This window comes from Tasmannia lanceolata, unplaced genomic scaffold (assembly GCF_043159265.1).
Source record: "Tasmannia lanceolata isolate RefF3 unplaced genomic scaffold, GAP_Taslan_0.1 ptg000008l, whole genome shotgun sequence".
In the NCBI taxonomy this organism is placed as follows: domain Eukaryota; kingdom Viridiplantae; phylum Streptophyta; class Magnoliopsida; order Canellales; family Winteraceae; genus Tasmannia; species Tasmannia lanceolata.
This window is the reverse complement of record NW_027518685.1, coordinates 635,746-660,117: the sequence shown is the minus strand read 5'-3', so window position 1 is coordinate 660,117 and position 24,372 is coordinate 635,746. Positions and strand designations below refer to the sequence as shown.

General features: G+C 38.4%; 1 protein-coding gene across 11 annotated transcripts; it reads right to left on the bottom strand.

Annotated features, from left to right (window-relative positions):
• Nucleotides 1-946: 946 nt before the first annotated feature.
• LOC143883833 (uncharacterized) lies at nt 947-20,873 on the bottom strand. Of its 11 annotated transcripts, none has more exons than XM_077387139.1 (17): nt 20,639-20,873; nt 20,328-20,474; nt 18,952-19,054; nt 18,768-18,875; nt 18,617-18,670; nt 18,170-18,280; nt 16,324-16,407; nt 16,138-16,256; nt 15,850-15,951; nt 9,497-9,612; nt 9,332-9,401; nt 9,093-9,159; nt 4,954-5,007; nt 4,509-4,598; nt 1,828-1,875; nt 1,694-1,729; nt 947-1,276 (listed from the first exon to the last, which is right to left on the bottom strand). In XM_077387139.1, the coding sequence occupies exons 3-17, from the start codon at nt 19,009-19,011 to the stop codon at nt 1,121-1,123; spliced, it is 1,275 nt and encodes a 424-aa protein (XP_077243254.1). In that variant the 5' UTR covers nt 19,012-19,054; nt 20,328-20,474; nt 20,639-20,873; the 3' UTR covers nt 947-1,120. The 11 variants fall into 11 exon arrangements, with proteins under 11 accessions (XP_077243254.1, XP_077243259.1, XP_077243253.1 ...); XM_077387144.1 differs by having other exon boundaries at nt 18,957-19,054; XM_077387138.1 differs by lacking the exon at nt 20,328-20,474 and adding an exon at nt 19,414-19,721.
• Nucleotides 20,874-24,372: the final 3,499 nt, after the last annotated feature.

The window sequence follows — 24,372 nt, the reverse complement described above, 5'->3', positions numbered from 1 at the left end:
GGTTTGTAGAGTTGACTAACGATTTGAATTTGGTGAACGCTTTCTTAGGATTGTATTCTATTGGGTATGGAGAAGAGCAGAATGTAAGCACAACCCCAATATATCAAACTCAAACCATTTGAAATACCATGAATTATCGCCTTTTCTTCTAAATTTCTTGGGACTGTTAGCAACCAATTAGGTATCAATTTGGTGAAAACACTTACTCCCTCTCTCTCTCTTTGAATACAAGGATTTTATAATCAAGGATCGTAAAATTATCATTGCTCCCCCTGTAGGATAATTCGCACCCCTTTTAACGTTGAATTTCCTAAGTCTGCCCCAATTCACGTTAAGAGGGGTGTGAATTATCCTAAAGGGGGTGCTAATTTATCATTGCCCAATCTTTATAAGCTAAAACCCGTATTGTACATTTTCAGGATTGTAAAATCCAGGTTTTAGCTTATAAAATCAAGGATATTACAATCCCAGATTATAAAATCCTGAATCCAAACGGCTACTATACGACCACGGCACAAGGGAAAATATAAAACGATACTCCCCAACCCTGTTGATGTGTTGGATCCGTTGAACTAACCAAGCTTCTTGCCTTTGTTATTGGATCCGTTGATCTAACAAACAACGATCATAAAACTAGCCCATTCATCCGACCCAACAACCGTTGCCACAAAGCTAGCCAATCACCTCAATCAGATGCTCCTAGGCCCTTGACCGATTAAGCCTGTTTTAGGATTCTGCCAACAAAAACTCAGGGTCCTAGAAGAAAATTGCAATTTTCCTCCAAAAACATAGAAAACTTTCAATTTTAAACATTTTCCATAGAAAATAAGTTTCTCAAAAGCTGCAAAAATACTTTTCTGTAGAAAAAATTTCTTATACATCCAAACAGCCACTTCTGATCAAAATAAAGCGCCAGAGTATGGTGGGATCCGACCAGCTGCTTACCAAAACAAGGGGTTTCTTCATAAATACTTCATAAATAAGTAAGCATCATAGAAAAGAAAGAGAACGACAACAGGAATTAATGAATCTAATTATGGAGCATCCACTGAAATTTCTAAGAAACATGAGCTGAAAGAAGAGAAAATAATAAATTGCAACCCAACCAACTTGCTAAATCTCAGAGAAGGTGGTGTCTCCTAACTCGTTTGGTGTGATGCCTTGGGCTTTCTTTGTTGAGGGGTTGGAACGGATTGACCCAGTCCTTGTCCTCTCTAATGGCACGGTCCCACCTTTGCCGGAAAGTCTGGAGCTCAGACACCGACTGCCTTCGAACCTGCTAGTAATGAAATTCAAGTGTCACAACATACTCGACTCAATAACATGCATGCAGAATATAAGCATTATAAACATGCATGGAAAACATAGGAAATGCCAAGAAAGTAGCATCATCTATACAGCCAGTTGCTGAGTCAACAACCAATGGCCCGAGCTAGAAATGCAAAGAAATCAATAGCATGCTGACAATTATAAAATTTGTTAGATGGGTAACATGCTTATACTTTTTCCACACAGTTTTATCTCTACATGTAGTCTTAGGTATGCAGGTGATGTATGTAATTTTCTGGTTCATTCCCCTTGAACAACTTAGGTCGCGTTCTTTAACGCTTCCCATTTTTCGATTTTGGCGTGTGGAGCGACTCTGCTTTGCTACAAAAATATTCCTTATGTACTATCAGTTTACCAGTCTCACCTCAGATCGTAGATTGACTGCTGGACCGCCCCGTCTCTGTAGGAATAAAATCTCATGAGTTAAAAATCAATATCAGAGTTATTGGTGTATAAGGTCAAAGAAAGGCACCATTCATTGCTTGATGTGATGCATACCGGCATAGTGTCTTTCGGAGGGGGCATAGCTTTGGATGTCTGCAGACTCTACACATGAAGGTATAAATATTTTAGAATTAAAGAAATTGAACAGTAACGCAAATACCAGGACTGGGAGCCAATCAAAACTGTAGTGTGCAAAGAATAAAATATCAGCTTGACACAAAACTCAAGCAAGTGCCCACATCCCATTTGATACTGTCTTGAATCTTGATCATCTGTTTTTTTAGAAGACAATGGTAATAGGATTAGTGCTACACATTCTATTTCCAACTATACCAATGCCACCACATTTTCTTCAACAGAAGATCTAGAATAGTCTAGAAATAGATGTGATTGAGCATTTCACTCAGATGACGGTATGAAGCCAAACTGTAGGAACTGGTCTAAAATATTTCACTTCCTCTCATACACTGACACGATTGACGCAAAAGTTCTTTATTCATTAACATGGTCCATCATATCTCTCTATTCAAATCATTTATATCTGGAAAAAAAAGGAAAATTACCCTATTAGGCATTACGCAGCTTCACATTTATATGTAACATAGCTTCCAACCACAGGATAAGTAACTCTCAGTGGATCCCAAGTTCATGGAAATTAATACTCCCTTAACATGACCACCAATTATTCTTGCACCATCTGTTTCTTGTCTGAACAAGAGATTGAGATTTCCGCTGCCTAAAGTATGTTCTTAATCACACCCATCAATGTTACAGAACCAGAAACGGGAAAAATGTTCACTTTTGACAGAGGACAGCATTGATGTGGTGTTAGGATAACCTCTACCAAATGTGACTACTAGGGACAAAATGACTTCTCTGAGAAACATGGCATACGATGCAAATATTAACATAAGATTACTCTAGAGAACTATATTTTGAAAAATCAAATAAGCAATGCATATACATATGCATATGAGCAGAGAATGGTCTCATTTTTTGACAGCTCCTCAAGCATTTTTCCATGGAGTTATTGCAAAAAGATGCAAATATAAATTGTTCTCAAAATCTGAAACTCCAAAGATAAACCTCATGCAGGTAGAAAAGAAATGGTAGGGATCAGACACAACCAGCTGACTTCTTGGTCAGTTCTTGGCATTTCATCTAAACAGCTGTGATGCTCAACATATGTTTGGCAGTTGGCACTCAATGCAAGAAACGGTCTCTTTCTTCTTGGTAATATCCCCCTGGGGTCCACAGGTTCAAATGATCAAATATGTCCCTTTGGGTACCTCATGAACCAGCTCAGTTGAAGGAGCCTCGGTATGAAGTGTCTGACAAGTGCAGCACAAGGAATGCACTTAGGTGGTGAGGTACCTTGCTCTCCTCAACCATTGTGCTCTTTGGCTTCTCAAGTCACCTATTCAAGTCTCCAAAATTTCTAGGCTTTCAACAAGCATAAGCAATAGCTCATCTCTCTGATTATAAGTCAGTCGTACATATATCACCTCTTTTAAATCCAGGGAAGAAATAACGACCAATGTTGTCATCGGTAGGATGTGATTTTCGAAAACTACTCGGGCACGCAGAAGTCTTTGCAAGCTTGCCCACAATGCAGCAACACCAGCAACATGCTAGCCCCTTTGAATACTTTTGAACATGCTTATGTTTCGATGATTGGAAAGCACAGATATAACTATGACAGTCTAGTATTACAGGTCCTAGGAACTTGTATCATTGAAAATTTGAAACACCTTATTACCACTCTGAAGCTGGATCAAGACACCTTAGATGACACGGGAACTTTATAATCTGGGACATCTTTTGAAGAGGCAAAGGCAAAGCCTATACCAAACCTGTTAAAAGTATAAAAGATTAAATAACACCTTTCCAACAGCTTAAGCTTTTGGAGTAATCGGTAGTTTCACATGGTATGAGAGCCTCAGGTCCTAGGTTCAAATCTCACAACTCCCTGACATTAAAAAGTCCACAAATAAAGCCGACCCAAAAGAGGTGCTATATGTGCCACGTGTATGGCCAACCCAAGAAAGAGGGGCCACACGTGAGGGGGTGTTAAAGTATAAAAGATTATATAGCGCCTTCTCCAACAGCTTAAGCTTTTGGAGTTATCGGTAGTTTCACACCACCCATGACCATTTCCAAGAGTCTTGAACCCAAACGCCTATCCCAAACCCATGACCAGTTCCAAGAGTCTTGAACCCAAAGTGCTAAACTTGAAGCCTCATACGCTTTGCTCTCACTCCTCTACTCCTCCATTTTGAACCCAATTTCATTACCTAGATCCCAACCTGGACCTAAAGTCAATCACATAGACTTCCATGGCCTATTCCCTTTTGGTCCTCCATCAAAGAAACATTCCTTCTTTATTCTATTAAAGATATTATGTCTGATATCCAGCCGAATTTCCAGTATGAGATTATCCTAAACTGAAAAATAATTTTAATTTAATGTGCAGATCTACAGGCCTACTGGAGAGAACTACATGTTGAAGAAAGTCAACTCAACTCAACTCAACAAAGCCTTTGTCCCAAACTAGTTGGGGTTGGCTAAATGAATCCTTTAGAAAAAATTCATGAATGTTGAAGAAAGTATAAACAATAAATAAAGCAAATCACAATGGAGTTTAAAAGTGGCATGCATGCACCTGCTGTCCATTGTTGATAAAAGCAACAAGCCACCAACTACAACATAAAGCTAAAACTATAAAACTAATTAACCTTTCTAGGTGATGATCCTCCCAAAGTCTCTATTCCCTGGTGGACAATGTATTCACTGTCAATTACTCCCACTTTCTTCGTTCGATCACCCTGAAAAACCAAAGCATTGATACGTACATCAACTTAAAAAATGTTGATATAGAAACAGTAAATTGAAGAAAATAACCATGCCCACGAAAGGCAAGTGGCAAAGAGATAACATAACCAGCAGTTTTTAAAAACTGGTACTCGGAACTCGGCCAAGATAAAACAAAGTCGACTCAGGTTACTTAATGATTGACTTGGGGAGTTTCTAAACAGTGAGAACAATCGATTAATAAGTTATCAGAATCCAATACAATCTAGTGAAGATGATCAGGTAGCTATATTAGATGCTTATACAAATCATAATTGAAGATCTCAAACAGGACTTGATGTCAAAGAAATAAGATTAAGGTAGTCTCACCTGAGCACAATAACCAAGTTTCATATCCATTCCCCAACCATGAACGAGATCATTCTGTCCCAATTGAATTAAGAAAATTAATTTTGTAAGAATTCCAAACAAGAAGGATTCCTCAATAATTCACGAAAGAGAAGCAGCATGTTATGAGTTATCCAAATATCTTTTTTAGTGAAAGCTTGAGAGAAGAGGAGATGAATAACAAAGAAGTGCAGAGAAGTTTTGGGCAATGTGTTGTGTTACGGAGCAATGTTTTAAATTTCAGCCGAAATCCGAAATTTGCAAATTTTAAATTTCAGTTCGGAATTTGGTCGTTTTGACAGAAATTGTAAAAATTTCGTCCGAAATGACCGAAATTTGAAAAAAAAAATCGGTTTCAGTAGGGACCGAAACCGAAACCGAAATTTAAATCCATGTTAGGGAGTACCAATAAGTTTAGAAGCCACCTTCTCACGAATAAAATGACAATCAACTTATATGTACAGTACCAAATTTCGATTTGAAATGTGTCTTTTCGGCCAAAATTTTTCGATTTCCATGAGCCAAAATGAAATTGCATTGCATTAAAAAAATTACAATATTTTTGTAGTAATTTCGATTGTTTCTCTGCAGTTTTGGTTTTGTTTAGGTCATGCCAACTTAAACGTTACACAGTTGGAAGAGTATGATTTACCAGAACAATTCGGATCCTCCGTGTTATTGTTTATTCTTACACCAGCCATCTGGATTTCCTACCATTTTTTTTAAGCTAAAGATTTCCTACCATTATTATTGACAGAATGAAATTGTCATATGGTATTCTACCATAATTTCACAAAACAATTATTTCAAATAAATAAAAGGAAGACATTGATCAGCCATTAGTCGATCACACAGTTGTAAATTTCATTTCGTTTCGTCCGAAATGGACGAAACGGGAACGAAATGACAAAAAATTCCTTCCGTTCTGGATTTTGGCGAAATTATACCGAAATTTACAGAAATTTGATGAAATTTACTGAAAAGTTTTGAACGAAATTGTCCAAAATTTTCCAAAATTTTGTTTCAGTGGCCAAAACGAAATGGCCACTGAAACGAAATTTACAACTATGGTCGATCAACATTTTTTCTTTTGCTGCCTGGGTCCCCATTATTTCAAAGGGATGGCTTAACTCTTAAAAAGCAGAGTGGTTCGAAGCATATAGGGGGCTACTGTTGACAGCTAAGAAGTCACAAATTTGTCAAGCCCAGAATATCGGATATGAAAGATCAAGTCATGATGTCTATCAGAGCCTTCCGTACTAATAAAAAAATGTGAGAAATACAGCAGAGCCGGACTAGAAACCAATGAGACTTGAGACCGAGAGTTGTGAATCCGGAGATAGGTCGACATGTGGTTCGGGAATAAAAGGAAGAAGCATCAGGAATTAGAGGAGCTCCGGATTAAAATGGTCGCAACCGAATTCCGTTTTCCAAATGCTATGCAATATCCAAACCACGCACATGCATTAACGAAGTGGCCAGACATTCCGAGTTTACACTTGCTAGCTGGGCAGATATAGTCATATAATGATGATGAGCTTATGGAAGATTCCATTTTTTCTCAAAAGCCTTAAGAATGCAACGCCGTGCATGTGGCAACATTTGATTGGTTAGAGCATCCACTCGAGCCAACAAGCTGGATCATAGTTTTAGAACTCCCCCACGTTCGCGTTGACTCCCTTTTACCTTGGCCGCGTTATGCGTTGCACGGCATCCGTGTTCTGCGTTTTTCCCTACAGAGTCAATAAAAACTCCTTTAACTCTCCCGAGTTATGACCGTGTCCGCGCCGAATCGACAAGGATTTTTCTTTGGCCGCGTTCCGCGCCGCATCCACATTTATAAACACTGAGCTGGATACAACTGGCAAGAGAGGTTCAGAACTCAGGCTTGGGACTTTTTGTGCATTATTCCGGAGAAAGAATCTGAAGTAGTGATTAGGGATTTTGAGGTTCTCACTTGGGGCTCGAGGGGGGAATTTTTCCCTTCTCATGTATATCCATCAAATTTAGGATCGAGTAACTTACATGTCGTAATGATCTTGACCAGGATCTATTACCCAAACCTCAGAGTAAGGTCATCAGATATGTAAGAAGAATTTTTTTATATTTTCTAGATTTGATTAATAAAAAATCCCAAATTTATTCCAAATGCGACCCACTAGAACTAGGAATTTTCCCCACCTCGAACCAATCACACCTGCAACCATGGATTTGTGTACACGTGCGTCCATGAAGGTGCAAACAAATTCAGCCCACAGTTTGATCCTCAGATGTTAGATCTCAGACAGAAGAGTGAAAAGCGATCGGATCAGGATGTCAGTTGGGCGCTGATGTAAAACACAAAGAAACTACTGCAACCACTATGAATCTTTGATATCAAAGACCAACAAGTAGAGCTTTAGCACTGTAATCTCTTGATGATCATTGCTCGTAATCACAGTATTATCAACTTATAAAATAAGGATAGTCACCAACTCTGCCTTCTTCACAAATAAAGTATGGTCCGAGGAGCTCCTGTTGTACACCATGGCAAGTACTTCTCAAAACAATTCCGGGGAGATTGTTTGAGACCGCAGAGAGCTTTGCAAACAAGCTTGTTCTCCCAATCAGAAGGAAAACCGATAGGAGAACCCATATAAACCGTGTTATGTAGATCACCATGCATAAAGGCGTTCTTGCCATCGAGTTGATGAACATGCTAGAAATACGTATGTGACAGCTTCGTGTCGAGTAGACCGGGATTTTCTTTGGCCGTGTTTTGATCCTCATTCGCATTCTGAAACACTGACCAAACCCATGTGCCAACAAACGAGCCTTAAATCGCTCTATAGATCCATCGGAGTCTCAACGGCATCCAACTACCTTCTTTCCAGGATAGAGAGAAGTAAGATCCAATGTGTGATTCCTCTAAAGAGCATGCATCTCCTACACCATAACAATGTTTCAATGCGGATGAGACAAAGCTGCATTATCAGTCTTAGGAATCAAAACAAATGAGGTCACAATAAAAGCATGATAGTAGGGCAAGAGAGATACATAAGAAACAATATTAGCAATAGAATGCAATGTACAAAAACGAGGCTCTTTGTGAAGAACAATAGGTAAATCAAGAGAATCAACAGGAATACATGAGGGAGCTATCGTAGGGGACGATATCAAGGGACCACGAGAACAAGAGGGAGTCACTTTTGTTTCCAGTGGTAAGTTAACCCCCATAGAGGATTCGATTAGAGACAGGATGAGAGAGGTCATCTGTGGAAAAATCCGAAGGACAAGGACACGATTTTCCTCCTGGACAAGGTCATGTCATCCATTATGGACTCCCCTTGGAGAGTACATCGCCGTCCAATGAAAGAAAAAAAAGGGGCAATCCTAACAAAAATAACATTCATAGTTTCATACACATTTTTGAGACAAAAAATCATAACACCTGTATCCTTTCTGAGTAGAAGAATATCCTAGAAACACGCATTTAACAGCTTTGAGATCCAATTTATCAGTGTGGCCCCAAAATATGAACAAAACAAACACAACCAAATATCTAGGGAGGAATTAGAAAAAAAGTTAAAATGAGTACACAACATATTAAAACAAGCTTTGTCATGCAAAACAACACATAACATATGATTAATAAGATATGACGCGGTAAATATAGCATGAAAATAATAAGATTTAGGAACACACATGCCAATCAATAAAGCACGAGCAACCTCAAGCAAATATTTATTTTTCTGCTCAGCTTAGCAACTCCATTTTGTTAAGGAATGTATACACGTGGTTTGGAACTCAATACCATGATCCCATAGATATGAACGAAGAGATTGGGAGATATACTCTTCCTCATTGTTAGATCGCAGGTATGTCCTTGACAAATAAAAAAAATGACAACGGGTATTTACAAAAGTACCCCCAATAAAATAGAGCGCACTATTGCATTTCTAAGACTAAGAGTATCAAATACCAACTATTATCTAAGCACATGAGAACTTATACCACTTATCTCATACTGACACGGCATCAGTTGTCAAAATGGAATTGGTGTTATAGAAAAAAAACTCAATACTTACCACCAAAAATTCTTCCTGGCAAAAATTTTTAAGTAGCTGAAAAGTACATTGTACCTGAATAAGATGCCAAGCACAATGCCAAGCAGATCTTGAAAATACTGGTGCCATTCCCTCCACCCATCTATGAAGAAAATGTTGCATTCATACTGAGGTTATCTAGGGGAAATATCTTACTATAATGCTAACTCATAGAAATTGATGTGAGCAACTAAAGCTAATAATTGCATGTCAATCTAAAAAGCAATAGTTAAAGTTAAGGAGAAGAGAAAGGGGCCGGTGGAAGAAGAATGTACCCACTGCATGGGGGGCCCTCACTGGTATCTGAACATTTTAAACTGCCTCTAGTGTCATAGATTCTTCTGCATTAGGTATAGTAAAACATACCCTTATATTAGCTATCAAAAGCTTGATTTTCTGAATCTACAGAATAAATGTTTCAAAAAGTCATCCAACTCACCGATGGACATTCCTTGCCCTTCTGCGAATGGTGATCCGGTGGTGTATTTCTGATCGATTGGGGTCCAAAGCTGGCTGAGATATCTCCAGTCCTTCTGATTTCATGATTTTCAAGTATCTGGGAAGGGCAATTGTTCACACGAATCAAAACTGTGCTTAGTTGAGAAAACAAGTTTCAGTCACTAGCCAAGGGCCAATTAAGCCTAGATCCCTCAGCTAGTCCAAGGGACGAGAAGAATATTCTGAAAATAGAATTTGATTCTGGAAACATATTGAGAGCTGAATGAAACTGTGAAATAGATTAAAACAAGATATGGTAAGATCAACCATGTTCAACATTTCACATCAAGTTACTCGGTTCTATTGCATATATTGCTGTGCAAAATAAAATAACGCGTTCAGGATGGTCAGACGCCAGCTCGGTGGTGGAGTTTTCCTGTTCATTTCATTAGTTGGATTGAAAACATTAGTTCTTCCTAGTAAGTACTTGGAACTGGGTAGACATCTAGAACATGAGAAGACCCAAAGAAGAGGAAAAAGATGCACAATCCACATGGGTTGTGGGAAGAGAGCTCCCATCATCTGATACAGTTCTGGAAGTTTCAGATCTGCTCAAATGGAATTTAGAAAGAAATAGGGAACGAAACAGAGGGAAAAGAAGATGAGGGAGAGAAGAACAAGAGAGAGACGAAGGAATATTTCTTTTTTTCTTCCCTTTTCCAAATGAGGTTCATTCCTTTATATTGGAATGTCCCTTTCAGTTGGTTACACTGACAGATCTTGCACATGTCATATATTCCCTTTTTGTTACAGAAAAACAGAATTGCAATTTAAAAGTAAACTAACAATCCTTAGATACTAATCTACTAACTAATCTTGACCTTTAAACTAATGCTTGATGTAATTCTCCATCCCTTTGGGTTGTCGCCTGACCCTGACCCTGTTTGTCCTGTGTTGTTCAGTAGCTTCAATCCAACCTTCCCTTCCTTGCTTGATCCCTTGATCTATGGTTCCCTGTTGATCTGAATTTGTATCATTGCCCAGCCCTTCAAAAGTAACCTTGTCCTCAAGGTTAAAATCCAGTTTGGAAAATATTGCAGCACCATGTAATTCATCTAGTAGGTCATCAATCGGAGGAATCGGAAACCTGTCTCGGATCGTAATGGCATTCAACGCACGATAGTCGACACAAAATCTCCAAGTATTGTCTTTCTTCTTGACCAACAGAACTGGGGATGAATAAGGACTATGGCTGGGTACAATGAGACCATTGTGTAGCGTTTCCTGTATAAGTCTTCAATGTCATTTTTCTGAAAATGCTGATATCTATACGGTTTGGCATTGACTGGGGAAGAGCCTGGTAACAGATGAAGTTGATGGTCAATTTCTGTTGGAGGAGGTGAGGTAGTGGAAGCCTTAAAAACAGGGAGGAACTGTTGTAAGAGGTGAGCCACATCTGTTGGTAAATCAGTTGGAAATAGAGGATCTGCTGCGGTAGCCAAGAGTGAAGATTCCATAGTGTCGTCAACGCAGATTAGTTGAAAACAAGAAGCTATTGAATCTGTTCTGGAAAGACCCTTGAAGTGGGCTGCCTTGAGGGAAGAGGGGTTCAGCCCAGATTCTCCGACCAATGTAATTGGGATATCATTCCAATGGAAATCCATGGTGGATGATTGGTAATTAGTTAGAATGGGTCCCAACTGAGCCAACCATTGAATACCTAGCACCGCATCTGCGCCTTTGATTGGAAGAATGAAGAAATCAAATGTAAAGTGATGATTTTGTAAAGTTAGTGGAACCTGGACACATTTTTTGTTACAAACTAAAGATTCACCATTGCCAATAAGAACTTTGAAAGGAGACGTAGGAAGAATGGGCCAATTGAACGTCTGAGCCACGTTGTCTTTGAGGAAATTGTGTGTAGATCCACTGTCTATCAAAACATGGATAGATTGATTAGCATAGGTTCCAGTAACTCTGATAGTACTAGGAGTTTGCGGACCCACAATTGCAGAAAAAGAGATTTCAGCGGGATTGTCTCCTGATGGTTCTTTTTCATTGATATCATGAACAATGTTGATACCATCGTCCTCGACCAATTCAATATCATCATCAATTGCAGTCAGATGGTAAACCTGTTTTCGACAGTCATGTCCCGGAGTGTATTTATCATCACAGTAATAACAAAGTCCGTTTTCGCGCTTGGATTTCATTTCTTCCCTCGACAATTGCCGTGTTAGTACCAAAGGCTGGTTTGAGGGAGGTATCTGGATGGTTTTGTTAGGAAAAACTGACGGTGTTGGCAACAAACCAGGGTCTCCTGTAGGTGTTTGCCAAGGTATCTGCCAACAAACCAGGGCCAATTTGTAAGAACCCTTCGTGATTGTAGCGTCAATTGCATATGGCCCATAGTACTTTTTACTACGCTTTTGGAAGGTCCGACGAACCAGGAAATGTTGTCTGTAAGGTTGGAACTGTAACAAAACCCAACTACCCACCTCCAATCGCTTGTCAAGACGTTTCTGATCCACTAGACAGCTCATTCTCGCTTGAGATTGATGTAAAGTATACTTGAGACGGATTAAAATCTGATCACGTTGTGGAAGGTCGTCCTCCACTGCTTCAATGGAAGAAGAGCCTGAATTGTACAATGGTATTGTAGGAGGCTTTCTTCCATAGAGTGCCTCGAACATTGTTCTTAGGCATGTCTTTGAATGAGCAAATGCCTTTGGAGCTTCAGAACTCCACGGAAAAGCATCTTTTTGTAAGAGGTCTGTGAGAGGGGAGGCTACAGTAGCATAATGAAGAAGAAATTGACGGGAGTAGCCTGTCAGGCCGACGAATCCGCACAAGTGTTTCAAAGAGGAGGGCCATGTCCAATGTTGCATGGCTCGAACCTTATCAGGATGAGATTGTAAGCCAAGGCCAGACAACAATTGTCCCAAAGAGTCAAGCATATTTTGGCAAAATTGACATTGAGACAATTTGGCAAACAGTTTGTGAGCGGATGAACATTCCAGAACAGCTCCGAGTTCCTCTAACCATTGAATGCCCAAAATAACAGCAGCCCCATTAGAAGGTAGGAGGACTAAATCAAAATGGAATTCAGGTGTTGGGAGATTGAATTTGACATCAAGGCATTTTTTAGGACAAAGGAATGATTCCCCGTTTCCAATTAAAACTCTGAATGGAGTGGGTGGTACTATTGGCCATTTAATTATATTTGCAACTTGGTCCTTCACAAAATTGTGAGTTGAACCAGTATCGATCAAAACATGGAGGGAATGGTTAGGGCGTACCCTTGTGAGAGGTATAGTACTTGGATTTTGTTGACCGACGAGTGTGGGGAAGCTGATTTCCGCGGGTTTATCCCCCAAATTTTCAGTTGAAGTGTCCTCTAAAATTTCATCATTATCATCCTCCATGATGCAATCAGGGACCTCATCAATGGCTTCACCTGTAGGTCGATGTAGGTAGGGGTTTTGGGTACGGGTCTGCAATTGCTTGATCAGGGCTACGAGTTCTTCGTGTTGTTGTGATTGAGTGAGACGGATTTCGTTGATTTGCTGTTGGCAGAGCTTGAAGTGCTCATCGATCTTAGCTTGTGCATGGTAATGTTCTTCCAATGTTATATCAGCCTTAAAGGAGATATAAGAGCACCCACAATTCGGACATGAACTTCAAGCAGGTCCAGTCAACATAGAAGCAAGGTTTTAAATTTCGGTTTCAGTTTCGGCGGGCATGGAAACAAAAACATTTTGATTTCGGTGGAAATCTTTTAAATCACGAAACGTATGGAAACATATGCAAATGATGAAACTTTAAGATGACACTCCAAGAAAAACTAGAATAAGCACAAATACATACTTAGAAACCATCACATAAGCAAGAAAGCCATCCATAATGGTTTAATCACATCCAACACCTAGTGACATGCGGTCGCACATGTCTAGAACAGTAAAGTCAATAAAGAAGTACAATATAATTAAGTTTAAGAAAGTGACCAGTCTCCCCTCCAAGGACCCCAACTCTTTGTCAAAACCATAAAGAGTTATGAGGTATTATTGGTCCCATGCCGAATTGGCATCCCATGCATAAGATATAGTTACTTTGCTGTGCAAATCAATGATTTTGCCTATCAAATATCATTCTATACAATAATGAAATGAAATGCAAATCGCAACATCTTTTCATTTTTTTTGTTGCTCTGACCATTTCGGTCAAATTTTGGGAATTTCAGTTGAAACTTCGGAGAAATAATGGTGGAAGGAATTCATTGAGATTTCGTTTCGATGGGAGGGAAATGGAAACATGTCAGTAAACCTACGTCATTCTAATGTGTTTCTTAAGACATTTCTCAATGAACAATGACGTAGGTTTACTGACATTTAAAATATAGACAGGCTACACTATGTATTTCTCACTTTCCCGGGTGCTTAGCATATCCATTTGAACAATGACTGCCTTAGGTTCTATAAACATTTAAAATATAGACAGGCTACAGTACTTATTTCACACTTTTCTGGGTGCTTTGCAGATAGAACGATCTAAATCATAGATGCCATAGTAAACATGAGGAGAGATTCACAAAAGAATAAATAATTCAAACGAGTTCCTAAACATGCTCATGCAATGTCTCCAAAATCAACCCTGGCACTATGGGATTTAAGGGTCAGATGATATTCAGGCGCAGATTGGGCAGGCGATCCTGGCACTAAGAGGTCCATTATAGGACAATTGTATGGTTAATGGTTGCTCCAATCAGGGAATTGTAATAAACAAACACTTAATTCTAGATACAATGCAAAAAAGTAGAAGGCTATGGAATCAAAGATTGCACAGTGAACCTCACTTAGAAATCTCCAACAAAAGATGCACATCAAATCAACCCTCATATTCTTTTTTTGTGAAAACCATTCTACAATCAAGTTGTCACCAAATTCAATGTATCGTGCTAAGTCAAAACATATGAAGATGGACTTCCAATACTACAATCTTTCTAACCACGATTAATTTGCAGTTTTGTTTACTAAGGGCTCAGTGTAGATCATTGCGTACATTTGGTCAGCAAGCTGAGTATGCTTTCCATAAAGGTTTTTCAGTCATTTGTTCATTTCATAATGAATATCATATTATTTTCTCCTTCACACATTCTCTTCTCCCTTCTCTCTCTTGTTTTCAATATTCTCTTATATACTCTCATTGAAAATATTTGCATGAACATGACATGCTCTTTCAATGGTTTTGTGAAACAACCAGTTACTCCAAAAGCCTAAGCTGTTGGTGGAGGCGTTATTTAATCTTTTATATTTTTAACACTCCCCCTCACGTGTGGCCCCTCTTTTTTTGTTTAGGGTTTGCCTACACATGGCACATGTGGCCCCTCTTTTGGGTTGGCCATTCCATGTGGATTTTTAATATCGAGGAAGTTTGAACCCAGGACATTTGCTCCGATAACATGTGAAACAACCAGTTACTCCAAAAGCTTAAGCTGTTGGTGAAGGTGTCATTTAATCTTCTATACTTTTTAACAGGTTTAAAAAGAAAAAATAAGCTTCAAAGAATTCAAAACTGCAAGAAACTGAAAGGGAACACACGGATGCTAGAGCCAGTGCAGAAGAGTAGAAGCAATGGTATCGAAGATTGCCCAGTGAACCTCGCTTAGAAACCTCAAACAAGAGATGCACATCAAACCAAACCCTCTTATTCATTTTTGTGATAACCAGACTGCAATCAGGTTGTCACAGAATCCAATGTATAATGCCAAGCTAAACATATGAAGATGGTCTTCCAATTTGTCGAAAAAAAGGGGGGAGAGTGAAGAAACTTTCCTGCCTTTGTTTCTATCCACCATCATGTTGCAGATTTGTTTACTAAGGGCCCACTATGGATCATTACAAACATTTGGTCAGCAAGCTGAGTACGCTCTTCATAAAGGCTTTTTCAGTAATTTGTTCATTACATAATAAAAATCATATTATTTCTCCTCCACACTAATTCTCTTCTCCCTTCTCTCTTTTGTTCTCAATATTCTCTTCTTGCATATGCTCGTTGAAAATATAGACATGAACATGACATGTTCTTTTAATAGTTTAAAGAAAAAACAAGCTTCAAAGAATTCAAAACTGCAAAAAAACTGAAAGGAAAGTTGCTTATTTAAAAAGAAAGAAAAAAGCAACAAATCATAGCCTGTTCAAGAAGACTGTCAAACAATTGTAGTGTATGCTTGTCTCTGAGTTTTAAAGTATTTTAGAACTTTCATGTTCCTTTTCCTTCAAAACTTATACCTTTTCGAATGCATTTTCAATGAAACTCGTAAAAAATTTGAAAAGAAAAAAATAAATCAACTGCATACCTTCCTGGATGGAAATTCTCTACTCCCAAATCTTCATCCCAAAGGAAAATATAATCATAAATAGAAACAACATCTGGATGTAGAAAACGTTTTGCAAACCACCTAGAGCACAGATACAACATCATGTAAGATTGAGGCACTGTTTTGCGAAAAAGCCAACAGATATGTGAAAGGTGGTAATAATCTCTTATGTCAAAGTTACATTTTTTAAATATATCACATTCTCTACATCTTCCAAGTCAACTCAGGAATAAATGTGTGTGTGTCACAAAACCTCCAAAATCATACCATTTTGTTTGGTTATGAGCAACTATATGTATTGCCTTGTTACTCCACTGTAGATCATGCCACCCATCAACGTTGCCATCATAGTGGAATAAAATAACTGTAAAATTCTCTGAAAAAAACTGAATTCACTGAAATTAGATGAAGAATGCTCCACACCAAATTATATATGATATTAAATGAAAATACCTTCTGTACAATGGAATTCACGTTTTGCTTCTGCCTAATACCAGCAGGAATTGCTAGTAGGTTCCGTTGACTCTGGTCATTATCCTGCAAAAGCAAAGTAATGATGCAACCCACGTATCAAAACAAAGAGTTAATGAAACAAGGCTTCTAAAGAAAGCCAACAACAAAATAGGAGCAAATCGGATGAATGTAAATATATAATCGACAAAGCCTAAGAAAAAGTAAAGGAGCACATAAAATTTGTGCAGTATAAGCCCACAATATAATACACATTTTAGCATATCATAGCAGCAATGCTAGTCCAATCTATGATTCTAAATTTCAAATAAAATCTTGCAGAAAAGTAGTCACAGTTCAAATTAAATCTTACATTTGGTGAAACTGTACATGAATTATACCATGCTAAAAATGGAATGAAGAATTTCATGAATTTCTAATGTTCAAGTCAGTTCTAACTCATGAAGGCAGTGTTAGAAAAGAGCACATAGGGGTATTTGGTCAATTGAAAAATCAAGTATGCAAGTTACGGAAACTCAGAAATTCCGTAATGAATGAATGGCTTCCTGTTTTTTGTCTTCTTCCTTATTCGCTCTTCTCTTCTTCACATATTATCTTTAATAGATCTCACACAGCATTATAGTGGGTAATAATCCAGAAACTAAAGGCTGAGGATCTGTCTGAAAGAGATATTTCATCCCCCTCCACTCTATTGCTGCACTTTCCTCCATTTCCCCTCTTCCTTCTCTTTGAAACTCTTATTTTCAACCTCCTCTTTTACTTTATCCTTAAAAGAAACAGATTCATGATGCGGGGGAGTTTTAAAACAGTGCTCTTCAGCTTGAGGGGTAGTGATAGAAAAGGTCATGTAGGGGTGTTATGGTCATTTGAAAACTTGAGATACAAGTTACTGTAACTCGGGGTTGAGCCTCTAACTCAATGGTAAAGACTTTGTTCTTCTACCTTGAGGTTGGAGGTTCAATCCCAGCTAACCTACGAAAAAAAAAAAGTTATCATAACTCAGAAATTTCATAATTAACAAATGAGTTCCCCCCTCACATGTATTTTGAATTCTGCCCAATGTATGACTGCTTTGGATGTTATATAGAACTCACTAGTACATAGAAATGACACAGAACATTAGCTAAATTTTAATTTAGAATGTTAGAATATTGCTGGTTTTCATGGCCCATTTTTTCATACACATACTATTTACATTTATCCTTTTTCTACTTTAAAATCCAATTTTACCAATTGATTCAATGCTCACATATGATTCGAAAAAGTAATGCATCAACCACATGTTAAAAGAAGAATCGCCTTAAGTTATAACATATAGTAGTCTCCAAGAGAAATTATGAGCATGCATTTCATGGTAAGCCATGCAGTTAACTATTTGCGGGTTCAGTCATGTTGCAAACAAGACAACTATGCTCCAATGTCAAAGAATAACCAGATGCATTCCAATCTAACACTCACAACAGAAATTCTGCATTTCAATGCCAAGGTTTCATGAACTACTTTTCAAGGATTAAGCAGATTTCACAAGGTTCTGAACTATAAAACCCTCATGTGCACCCACCTCAGGATGTCGAAATTACTGGGAACTATTCAATTCAGAAAGAAGAGTCCTGGACAATTAGTACATAAATATCAAACATTTGAATTTGAAGTTAATCTCCACTAGCTGACCAAACCTAGAAATATCGCCAAAACCGTAGATAGCCATCAGAAAAGAAAAAGATGCAACATGAAGTAAAAATGAAGTTGGTGGCTGACATGAGTGTGTCTAAAGAAAATATAGAGACATGGACTGCAATCTACAATCTCACAATGTCCTCATACTAACCTTTAACCTAGCATTCCTTGTCAACCATAGAGGCCTTAGCTCCATATCAGAACTCGCTTCCACTATGCCATGAGGTAAGTTGCCAACCTTAAGGCGAGATTCATGAAATTCCTAAAGAAAAGAAAACAGCGACCTCTTTAAAGGAAAGAAAATGGTGTCATAGAAATATGTCAATTCAATAAAGATTACATACATTCACATGCACATTCTTATCTTCTATTTCTTTGCGTAAAATAGCTCAGTCATGCTTGTACAGTAGAGAAGATCAACAATAGAAGCAGAAATAATTCCTATCTAATTTTTCGGAAAAGAAAAGTAGTAAGAAATAGTTACTTGGTATTGGTTGTTCTGTACAGAAATAAAGTTGTGGGTTCAGGCTTAACAAGCTTAGGAAGTAAATAAATATGAAATCTGAGATGACATGGGAAGTTTTAGAATTAACGTTACCGTCATAGTGTCAAATGCCTTCATTGTGTCGAACGGATGCACTCTTGCTTCCATCTGACAAATATGGCGACTTTTTCAGCAAACTTGACAATAAATACAGGAACAAATTGAAATAGAGAGGCTCTTTACATAAGCAATGGCAATGGCTTACCTTTGTATGCTGATACTGATGTTTTGTAGTCCTATACAAAATGAAAAACATAACAATACACAATATTCCCATAAAGTGCAGTGGTTTCATCTTAACTCCATAAATTTCCTGCATTCATATCTAACATTCAGAAATCTCGGAAATCAAATGTTACAAAAGGTACAGACTAAAGGACAAATCTTACCCTACCCCACAAGACATTCCTACTTCTTGAAACCGATCGCCACAACTTTAGAACCTTCATTGGATATAAAGTTGCCTTTTATCCTCTCAACATTATGTTGTAACTACATGAAACAGTCATTGAACATTAACAGACAGAAACAAGAGTACCACAAGTGGAGAACAACAATAATTCCATTTTTCCATAGCATATCACAAGTGAAATGAGAAGTAGCAAAGCCATACGTAGGTGATGGGAATAGCGAGAACAGAAAAGTGGAAACTACCATGCAATCAGTCAACCTAACAGCTTGGGACAAATGAAGAGGCTCTAAAGTCAATGGAGAGAAACGGACTTGCATAAGTTCATATACTTAAAAAAAAAAAAAAAAAAAAAAAAAAAAAAAACAAAAAAAACAAAAAACTGAATATGAAATCTGCCGCATATGTTTATATCTGTTGGGACCCAACCGGTAGAACTCACCCTTTAAGGCTAGCCGTTAAGGGGAGAGGGTGCCCAAGCCCTTATAAGCCCATCCACATCCTTTCACTTTTCCGATGTGGGATCTTTGCTTTCACGTGGAATCCCCAAAAATATAAAATTCTACCAAGGCAACAGAAGAGACGGATTCTGCTCACTTTACAACTACGAAAGAGAGAAGGATTCTGCTCACTCAACAGCTACCAAATGTTGATATGATCATACAGAAACATGACATTTTCTACAATGAGCTAACCATGGAAGTAACAAAGGCAACACGGATTCTGCTCACTTTACAACTATGGAAGTACCTACAAAACATTTTCAAGAAAAATATCCAAAAGGAAAAAAAAAAAAAGTGGATACTTATTGATAAATTTAAGAAGAAAAAATATCAACATGAAAATGCTAAATTTATGTACCAACTTTGATTAACTGAAACTACTAATCAAACTTGAAGGGGTATTCGTTAATTAAGCTTTGGCCCTAATCCTAACCATTTTCGGGTCAGTTTTAGAAAAGAAGAAATGAAAATATAATTACAGAACGGAACTGAACCGTCAATAAAATAACTGAAATTTTACGGCATAGGTACACGAAACTACCAAAATACCCTTAAGAATAATGAAAATTCTCCACTTCCTAGAAAAATAAAAAATAAAAAATAAAATCGCTAGTTTGATGCCGTTTCATACCGTACGCGATATTCAGAGTAAATTGAAAAAGGGCTTAGAAATGAAAAGGAGCGCAAATTTCGCAGGACAAAAGAAAAAGAAAAAGGGCTTCTGTCTAGAGCGATTTCTCAAGTTGTACAGGAAAGATAGTGAGCGGAAAATGAATTGTGGGTCGCAGAAAACTTGAAAGAGGTAATGACAGTGAAGGATGTAGAAGATGTAGAAAGAGATCTGTCTACCTACCAGTGAAGACTCCGTTACCTTCCGAAACCAATCGAAAAACGGGAAGAAGTTAAAACAGGAGAAAACCAGAGCCGAAATCACTAAAATATTTAACGAGGATTGGCGTTTTCCACCGTTAGTTCACCAGCTCCTCTCTTACCTACTCCACTGACAATCAAGCAAAAGCGACAGAGATTTCCAATAAGTCAACTCGAGAGAAGGCGCGATGATACTCGTAACCTTTCTCCAGTTATGTAATATATGAAAAACAGAGATAAGTAAAGAGACCTACAAGGATCCAACATCAAAGGGTTATTAAGAAAACCACAAACCTGCAAGAAAAGAAAGCAACAGAGAGGGAAGGTCAAAGACGAATCTGTCTGCACAGCAATTTTCTGGTTTCTACATACAGAAAATTAACCTTGGAGCAAAGGTCCAAGGATAGATGTAGCGATATCTACGAGGAGGAGAAACAAAGTGACTCAGCTTCTGAAAGTTGCATGGGCTCTCTCCTTCACCCATCTGTGCTCTCTTGCTTTTTCTTTTTCTGTTTCTTTTTTTATTAGAGGGTTGCGCTTGCTACCACAACGGGAATCCCCGTTTGTAAAACGAGAGCCTCTTTCGTGACACGTGCGCAAGAAGACAAAGTAGGGACACGAATCCCCACAAAAGTCAAAAATCAATTTCAACTTCACCTAGGGTAGACCGTGCCCGACGATCTCACCGGATCAAGATATTGACAGTGATGGTGGCCGTGAGATATTTGCGCAACTTGTCTATGCCGACCTTTTGTAATGTCTTAAAAAACAATCCACCGAAATTTTTGTAGCGAAAATCAGATGGGCAAATCTCATGCACAAATTAAAGGAAAAGTACAAATTAACACAAACCATAAGATAAGATGAAGTGGGATATGAGAAAAGTACAGAATGTGTAATAATTACGAGAAATCACGGATCTTAGGTACCTATTAAATTAATTATCAAGATCTAAGGTATCTAAGATCTGAGGTACCTATTAAATTAATCATCAAACACGGGTGATTCTTCAAAAAAACGAGTGAAAAAAAGACCCTAATACCCTTCGACATTAACATAAATCTCCTTGCAGCTTCCTTTTTCATTACAGAAAATCCTCTTGTATTTAATGCACATCTCATCCCCATTAAATTGGCGCGGTTCACACGGCTTCTTTTGGTTTGTCTAAATGTGTATTAATTTGAACCCACAGAACCTTGGGTTCGTTTCTATCTTGGCCGTCAGAAAAACTAGGGATGAATGGATGCTTTACACATGGTGAAAAACTTTTTGGAATGTTAGCGCCTCTATACATAGCTGGTTTGGTTTGGATTTGAAATTTTCCTTTGAACCCAAAGTCTCTTTGGTTCGCTTAAATCTTGGTCATCGCCAATGTGCATAGATGGTCGGATCCACAACACGTGGACATCAATATGGAACCGTGGCGTCTTCTAATGAGAGCGCCATCTCTCTGTAATCACCATCTTCTTCATTCCATTTCTTTCATTTCTACTGTTTGTTCATCTATATTTAAGAGTTGGGACATTGGCCTCTATATCTCTGGATTCAGGAAGAGAACGGCACCGGAAATTGAGAGAACGACACTAGCTAATCATTTGGGTGAAGTGTTCAGTGAGACTCCGCCTGCATATCCATTATTTCCGCCGGCGTACACCCTATTTCCGTCGGCTTACCCCTCGGCATTCTCGATATTCCGGCTGCGTATTCCATTTTCTGGCAACATACTCTATATTCCAGCTGCATACTCGATATTTCAGCGGCATACTCTAGAATCTGGCGGGGCACTTTAGAATCCGGCGGCGTACTTGATATCTTTGAACGATGGGTGTGTCTTGAATCCGGCAGTGTAGTCGATATTCCGACGACGTACTCTAGAATCCGGCGGCGTTCTCAGCCAAAAGAGACATGAGAAATAATAAAATATTCAATAACGTAGCCGTTCTAAGCCAAAAGAGACGTGAGAAATAATAAAATGTTCAATAATGTCACCATTTTCAATCAAAAGATATGCTTAAATAATAAAATATTCAATAACATAGCCATTCTCAGTCAAAAGAGAAGTGAGAAATAATAAAATATTACTTTAAAGATAATGATTGACGTTATGTTATGAATTTGTCAAGAAGGGCAACATACGAGGACTCTGATCATGTCAGAAGGGTATTATTGGGGTCTTTCTCCCACCGTTTTTGAAGAATCACCCATGTTTAATGATTAATTTAATTGATACCCAAAATCTGTAATTTTCGATAATTATACCCTCATTCCATACCTTTCTCCTCTGATATTTATGTGGTTCAACCAATGCCTACATCCACTCGTAAGAACACGATCTTCACTGTGAAAAAAAATAATATACAAAGATTACAATGGGTTAACCCCAAACCCATAAACCCACAACCCTTCCTTGCTTCTCTCACCCAAGACCTTACCCAAGAGAAACCCCAAAAAAATACCTAGGACAATAGGAACCTAAGAAAAAACCCAAGAAGAAACCCCTCTTTCTCTTTCCTTCTCTCGCTTTTTCTCTCTCACTCTAGCCCCTTCTCTTGCGTCTTGGATTGGGATGCGTTTTAGGTTGAAAAACCTGAACCCATCTTCGGTCGGGTTAGGTCGGATTTAAAGAAAAAAAACCCTAACCCAACCCCACCATCATAGGTGTACTATGGCTTTCTTAAATATTTCTGAATAACTTGGCAAATCATTTTCTAATATATTGATATAATTGTTTTCATTGGGCTGATCATGTTTGTGACGTGAAAAAATAGTTTCCTTCTTGAATTTATGCACTTAACGGTATAAATTTAGAGATTTTTAGCGTGAGAATTGTCGTTTGCTACAATCCTTGAAATTAGCCATTATCCTACGCTAAATAATAAAAACCCGACTCGACCCCAACCAACCCGAAAACTGTCTTGGGTAGGGTTGGGTTTACACAAATATAGGCTTTCCCCAAAGAAAACTAAACCAGACCCACCCGACCAAAGTTGCAACCCTACTGCACACTCAGTTTAGCTTTTGAGAAGCTTTTATAGCTAGGTTTTCTAAAACCTAGAAAAACCAATTTCCAATTTCGGTTCTACCAAATCCCATAAACCCATGGGAAACAAGGCAATTTTCCCAACAGAATTAATGAATTCTAAAAATCATCCCCAAAAGATGATCCCTGCCCTCTATAGAGTTTCCACAACGTGCATCCTTCTACATAACAGAGGGTTTGGATCTCTTCGGAGATGATTTTCAACCTATTTATATTGGGGCGATCCAAATGAACGGTTTGAATATTCCTCCAAGATGGTCCCCACTTAAGGGTGTCAATTTTGGCTCGGGCTCGGAAGCTCGCTCGAGCTCGGCTCGGCTCGTTAAGAATTTAATATATTTAAATATATATTATATATTAATATATACACTAAAAGGGTTGTCCAGAGAGTGAAAGGGGGAGGCAAAATATGTCACTTCTTTTTTGGAACCCCATTTGTTACTTGGACCACCCCCCGTAGTGTAAAAAGAGTAGTCAAATTACACTAGATAGGGGTGTCCAGAGAAGATGAGGGGTGTGAGTTTAATATAATCCAAGCTCGATAAAGCTTGCGAGCCTGGCCGAGCTTGACCGAGCCCGAGCCTGGTTCGAGCCCGAGCCTAGGCCAAGCTTTTGAGCTTAACGAGCCGAGCCTGGCCAAGCTCGGCTCGGCTCTGCTCGTTTACACCCCTATCCCCACTATATTTTTTTTCAAAAATTTGTGAAGCTACTCATGGACAATATATAAAAAATTCCTCCATATTTCCTTAGAAAGAAAAAAAGATCGATCGACAGTTGCTTGCTAAAAGCCAATTTTTGGGCCCCACTTGTGCCAATGTGATCAAAACCTTTGATCGGAATGGAAATCACCCTAAAGAACACCTTATCCGATGATCCTAGTGGTAAAATTCATCATTGACACTCACACATACACCGAAAAGGTAGAGCCAATGGAGTGCCTGAATTAGATTAGGATTCCTTTAGTTTTATAGCTTAAATAAACCACATT